At 50.6% G+C, this 6,794-nt stretch overlaps 1 protein-coding gene across 1 annotated transcript; it reads right to left on the bottom strand.

Moving 5' to 3' along the window:
* Positions 1-549: 549 nt before the first annotated feature.
* On the bottom strand, positions 550-3,733 carry CAMK2N2 (calcium/calmodulin dependent protein kinase II inhibitor 2). The gene is made up of 2 exons (XM_083505304.1): positions 3,332-3,733; positions 550-2,508 (listed from the first exon to the last, which is right to left on the bottom strand). Exons 1-2 carry the CDS (start codon positions 3,492-3,494, stop codon positions 2,438-2,440), a joined length of 234 nt encoding a protein of 77 aa, XP_083361430.1. The 5' UTR covers positions 3,495-3,733; the 3' UTR covers positions 550-2,437.
* Positions 3,734-6,794: the final 3,061 nt, after the last annotated feature.

Raw genomic sequence — 6,794 nt, 5'->3', positions numbered from 1 at the left:
TGCAGATGCCTCTGGGACTGGCCTCCTAGCAGAGTTCTGCACCACCTTCTGTCTCCACAGAGTCCTTTTCCTCTCCCAAAGGCAAAAAGGGCAGCTCCTTTGAGAGGCTCTGCTGAAATATTTAACATCCACAAGCTGCTCAGCTGCTTGAATTTCTATTTCTGTCTATCAAGCAAAACTAGGTCATTTAGTTCTCGACATCCCAATCAGGCAACTGCAGAGATTTAGGCTTCAATAGCTGAAATATCTGCACAGTTGAATGCCTGGGTCTATCCACACAGTTCAAACACACTAAGCCTCTTGCTCAAGAGAAAAAACAGAGAGGTGGTACCTTTTTCCAAGGTCTGCAGCCCAGCAAAGTTCTCAGCAGGGTTTCTATAGGATTCCTCAAGAGAACACAGTAATTGCTTTTTAAACAACCTCTCTAACGGGGATCTGAGCCCTTGGCCAGTGGTGAAGTTGCAGTGGCAGGTTTTGGTCTGATATAAGCTGGCTTGTAGATCATGCACAATCTTTGCCAAGGACGATACCCAGAACTGGCTGCTTCCATTTCAGTACATGTATGTATTTATTCATTAAGTTTTGTTCACCAGTACAGTGAAAAATGGCATTAAAATTTACAATGGGTCATTCTTAGAATGTCATGACAATAATTTTTGTTTTTTTGCTTGTCTTCATAAAATGTTGTATATTATTGAAAAGATGAAGGTTTCTCATGCACAACGGACAAGAATAAGCTTATTTTAAAAAATAAATAAATTAAAGTACAAAATTAAAAACAACTCTGAACATCCCCTTCTAATAAAGAGGCATCAAATAACCAGCAAGTTATCTGAACACATTCATAAACAGTGCAATAGTATTTTTTTTTCTAAATTCTTCATGTTCCTACAAAGTCCATCAACAAAATCCATTGATCACAGTATAAGACTCTTTAAATACATTTCTTGTTAACGATGATGTGTGCAAAACCTCAAACACATTCAAGAAGTCCTGTCCAATACTGATATATAATTAAGAGCGCCAACTATTTCACTATATCTGCCTTCCAAGGGGGAAATCCATCTTATAAAACCTTTTCTGTCTTGCCTTTATGGGGAAGAAAAAAATACAAACAATCTTTTGATGCAACGTTTTTGACATTAGACATTAGCAGATTGTTGTTAACAAATATTCAGATATAAAAATACAAATATGAGGAGTTTCTGTTAAAAAGAAGCGTGCCATAGTGGGATGACTAGTGGCACCAAGACGTGGCACCAAGACCAGGAAGCTCATGCAAAAAAGATGGAGCAAAAATGTCTCTCGACAGCAAAACAATCACTGTCTTTTATGTTATAGTCCATCCATGTCAGAACCTCTGTCTTCCACTCAGCACTGCTGGCTTTGGGCTTTGGGTTTGCTGGTATTTTGCAAACGGGCTGGGGTTTTACAGGTTGGTGTTATATTTCAGGGGGGAGCTACTGTGTATTACGGGATGGTTGCCGGTTTGGAATATAGACGCCATGACTGCAAACACGATGAACCTGTTATATTTAGAGAAGTGTGCGCGCAAGTGTGTCTGTATAAGTGTGTGTATTATATTCGTTTCTACGTCTATGCAGATGTCAGCTACACAGCCACCCCGAAAATGTGAAAGGCGTAAAGTGCATCGCTACAGGAGACCTCCCCCCCACCCTTAAAAATGGAGAGAGCTGGGCAATCCAGTGGCTCAGAGCTCTCAGAGGAACAGCACCTTCAAATCGTGGTATGGAGGGGGTCGCCCAAGCCAAAGAGGGGACTCTACACTGCTGCTGCTGAGGGCTGGACAGAAGGAATTGGGAGGGGGGAGGGCGGGATGATGGAAGGTTCGGGCACATGGGAAAACAGGCAGCACCCCAGCACGGGCGCAGGGAAAGGCGCTGCTGCAATGGACGGCTCCACAGCAAGAGCCTCCAAGAGGATGGTGCTGCAATGGACAGCTCCCCGAGCTGCAGGCGCGTCGGAAAGATGGTGCTGGAGCGGACGGCTCCGCGCGTCAAGCGATGGTGCTGAAATGGACAGCTCCCCAAGGCGCAAGAGCTCCATTCCGCAACGGAGGAAGGAAGGGGCAGGTGGGGAGAGAGAGAGAGGAAGCCCCTTCTAGAAGGGCTGTTGTTGAAGATGCAACTCCGGGGATGGGCATCGTGCATTGGTAACCAGGACAGAGTTGGGTGGCAAGGTCTCTTTGTCCCTTATGCTCTCCGTTGGATGCGGAGGAGGGTGAGATGGTGGCCCCCGTCAAGTGACCTCTTCGGGCTGGGGGTCTGCGTTGGGGGTGGAGGGTGTTGCCAGCAGCCTCATCTCCTTCCTTTTGCTTTCCTTGTTGTCCACAATCCCAACAAACATGCGCAGCCAAAAGTGCTTTAAAAATTCAGGGATCAGTCTGCAGCTGGGTGCAGGCGCCTTCCGTGCTGATTTATACCCCAGAAGGCGACTTGTCTGTCATCCCCTTCAAGACCTCGTCTATTCTATCGTCTTCGATGACCACTGCAGGGACAGGAGAGCAAACGCAGAAAAAACACGCCGTCAGAATGGAAAGGGGGGACAGGCACGCGGGGTGGGGGCCTCATCCTGCGTACTTAAGACCTGGCGTTGGCCACACTTAAATCACCCCCCTCCCTCCCCAGCCTCGCCGCTCCTTTGGGGCAGCCATGGGGCTGGATCTCCCGCCCTCCCTCCTTTGACATCTGGTAATGAAACCCGCTCCAGGAAAATGGCTCCCCATCCTTCCCAGATGGTGGCTGGCTGCGGAGCGCAGAGCCAGCGGAGGTGATTAGGGAGGGAGCGCAGCCAGCGGAACGTGCGGGAGGAGATGCGGACCGAGGCGCGCCGGCTCCGGGGCAGCTCTATGGGCGCTTAGCCCTGGGGGAATGTGGAGGGGTCTGGGCTGAGTGAGGAGAGGAGTAGTGATGACTGGAATTCTTGTGGCAAATGGCTCAGATCGGAGCTCAGCTTAAAGAGTGCGGTGGAGGGGCGCTGAACGAGGGAAAAGACTCCCCACCACCGAAAAAACCACCCTTCTTTCTCCCTTTCCAACAGATCCCGCCTGCGGCACCCCAGCTAGGATATGTAACCACAGAGGCAGGAAAAAGCACGGGCTGGGGGGTGGTTAGCCTTGTCGAGGTTGACTGAAGTCCGGCTCTCAGGGGTGGGGGTGAAACACTTCCCTTTTCCTTCTCCTGCGCTGGCAGCAGATGTGCAAGAGGTGGGACTGGGGGGGAGGGGGTGTTGTTGTTGGGGCGCACGGGGACGGTGCCCCGAGGTGTGTACCCAAGCAAGCAAGCAGCCGCGCGCGGACGATGCTCCTTACCTCGCTTGGCTCTGCCAATCTGGCCCAGCTTGGGGGGCCGCTTGGACTGGTTGCCCCAGGAGTTGGTGTCCTGCAGGCGGCAGCTGAAGGAGATGTCTCCGACTTCCGAGTCGGTGCCATAGCGGGCCACTTTGTCGTCGTTGTAGGGCAGGATCTCAGACATGGTGCTGGCGGCGGCGGCGGCGGCGGCGGCAGCGGCACCTGGGTCACTTTCTGCTCCACGCAGAGAGAGCGAGACAGAGGCGGGGCCGAAGCTCCGAGAGGATCAAGAGGCGCTGAGCAATTGGGGCAGACGAGCAAAGGAGCCAGCGAGCGAGCGCGTGCGGCGTCCAGCAGCCTCGACGAGCGTCTGAGCAGAGCGCTTGGGACAACCCTACACCATAAAGGAAACCCAGGCGGAAGGATGAAGTCATGCATCCGGGGCTGAGCGCGCGGCTCGGCGGCGGCAAGGTCCTCCCTCTCCCCCCTTTCTCCCCTCCCCGCCGTGCGTGGCAGGGAAGGGAGGCGGTGACATCAGGAGGCGAGGAAGGAATGACAATGAGGATGCAGCAAACGAGCCCCCCCCAGCGGGGGAGGGGAAAGAGGAGGGGGCGAAGAAGGGTCAGAGACGGGGAGCCCGCCCCTTTCCAGCGCCCTGGGAGCCCAGACCCCCTGCGGAGCGCGCCCTCTGTCCGCCCTCCGCAGATCCCCTGGGGAAAGCCCTGCTGGGAGCCGCTGAGCCCCTTCCCCCCTCCTCCTCTTCCTCCTCCTCCCTCACCCCCCCCCCCACCTTGGTTCCAGGCGTCACTGTGTGTTTCCCACTTTATGCAACAACAGGCAATAGGGAGCTTCGCTTTCTCTTCCGCTTGGGACTCGCTTGTCAGCAGCAAAGCAGATTCCTTGGAGCCGTAGGCGCAGGGACGGCGCGGTCTCATCCTGCAACGGTTGCAGTCACCCGCTGCTTCTGAGCATGGGCAGAGGGCTTTCCTCTCACCGATGAATTGCTACGGGTTTCCCACTCAGACACAGTCTGGAAAGTCGTCCAGGAGTGAGGGATGAATGTCCAGGGTCAGGTGGTCTGGAGTGGAGGTGGGGGGAGGGAGTCCAAGCAGATCTGAACCCAGCACTTAATATAGTGTTAAGAGTTAGGGGGGTCAGTCTAGATGATACCCTGTGCCCCTTCCTAACCTGTGGTCCGGGGTGTGTGTGGAATCCATAGGAGGAAACCAGCCCATGCAGCTCCCTTTTTAAGGTAACATCTTTGTCTGGCTTGTGAACTACCATGATGCATCATAACCAAAGACGTTGCTCTGTGCCACAGAACAAATAGGTGGGACTCCCCACCCCATCCCAGCTGCTACCTGCAGAACAATAGCCAGATAATTCGTCATCGTCATCATCTCTCTGGTGATAACTTGTAGCTGAGTAAGATTGTCTTGCATGAACACGGTTTCTTAACAGTGAATCAGTAAGTGACTGTGGAGGCCAATTCTGGATCCACACGTCCTTTCACAGTGGGGACATAGGTTTCTGGGTGGCAGTTGATCAGGGTGAGGGTTTGCCAAGCGTGCCTTCCTCTTAGCACATTTCTCCCTTTCGTCCTGAGTTCATACTTCTTCAAAGTCCATGACACCTTTGGTAAAAGCTGTTCTCCAATTGGAGGGCTCGCACCCATAAATGAAGAGCACAAAACAATACAGTAAGATGCAATTCCCACAGCATCCAGTGATATAAACCCATTAGTATCAGCAGCATAGAATCATAGAATCATAGAGTTGGAATAGACCACAAGGGCCATCGAGTCCAACCCCCTGCCAAGCAGGAAACACCATCAGAGCACTCCTGACATATGACAAATGAAGGCTTGGATAAACAGAAAGGCGTTCAGCAGACACAGCACATTTCTTATTTCAAAAGGGAACCTGTTCCACATGGCAGATGCCTTCACACTAAAGGCCCCACTCCAAGTATTGAAAAATGGATTTCAGGAGAATGTGGTGCCATCAGCAGGGCCTCATCAAATGAATGTAGTGACTGCACAGGTCTGTAAAGAGCAAGGCAGTCTTTCAGGTATCCTGACTGATTTATTCAGAAAAGAGAAAATATAAAATCAGCCATTTACAGAAACAAATTCTAAAATACATGTCGATATGCTTGGCCTCTCCTAGGACACAATTCTTAGTTTGTTATCCACTTCTGGTATTACCTGTACTTTTCATTTGATTTATTTTGGTGATATTTAATACCACTAGCAAAACTTAGTGTTAATCTTAAAGAAGGGTAGAATGGAAAGGTATGAAATAAAATGCATATAAAGTGTCTGGCAGCATCTCTGCAGGGTTTCAGACAGGGAAGCTTTCCAAAAACTACCTGGAAATGTAAGGGATTCAACCTTCTGTATGCAAAGCAGTATGATAATTCCTGGATACCCCAATGGGATCCAGCCCAAATCTTTGGGATGGGGTTGTAGACGTTTTGCCACCAGTTCAGCTCTAGTGGCATGCAAAACAAGCTGTCAATATGCTGTAGAGGGAAATGAGGGGCAGATGGGGCTCATCCACCTGGGGAGGCAACCCGCCTAGAAGATGGAAAACTGTGGAACATTTTTGGGAGAAGAAAAGGCTAAGGGGTAATCCCTACACAAATCCAGAGAGGAGTCCCTAAGACAGTTGGATGGTGCCTTGTATGCCTTCTTGCGGCAGCTCCTGCAGCCAAGCTAGCGTCAAATGTCTTGCTCTGCTTTCCTTTGGACCACATCAGTGTGACTGAGAGGGGAGTCTTGTTGTCTGGGCAGCCAGACACACTAACTAAGTTTGTGCCTCAGGGAGGTCACCCGTGCTGCTCACACAGAGGTTTGACTTCACCCCCAGAGGTGCACTCCATTGCTGCTTTCGAGACAGACAGATGCCAGCAACAACTGTTGGATGGGAATCTGCCAGGAGATGCACACTTGAATGCAGTGCACTGGAGACAGTTTTGCAGTCTTACTCACGTGCAGTAAAATATGCATAAGACACTTGGGCTTGGCAAGTGCATGTGATAGCATGTGCCAATTCATGCCTGTACCCCAATTCATACCTACAAACAAGGCTGTTCACATGCACAGATCTCTTTAGCTGGGTCAATGCATCAAACAACAAAAATAAGGAGCGTAAGTAGTGCTTTTTTTCTGTGGGAATGTTAAGGAAGGTAGGAGAGGATATATTGTTTTCATATTATCCGTCCTCACGCTAGTGAGTAAACAGCAGAGCACATTCCCTTTGCAACTTATTGGAAGCAAGTTGATGATTCGTTAGAATCCTTTGATTAAGCAATCCAGGAGAGTGAGAGTCTAAGAGTAAGAGAGTAAGACTCCAAGAGAGATGGTTGCGTGACAAGCCCTTTTGGTTTGAATCCGTACAACGGGGTGAGCTCCTGTTGCTTTGCCCCAGCTTTTGCCAACCTAGAAGTTCAAAAGCATACCAGTGAGAGTAGATAAATAGGT

The sequence above is a fragment of the Podarcis liolepis genome, assembly GCF_965112155.1.
Source record: "Podarcis liolepis genome assembly, chromosome: 5".
Taxonomy (NCBI): Eukaryota; Metazoa; Chordata; class Lepidosauria; order Squamata; family Lacertidae; genus Podarcis; species Podarcis liolepis.
The sequence above is the reverse complement of the archived record's forward strand: the minus strand, read 5'-3'. Positions and strand labels throughout refer to the sequence as shown.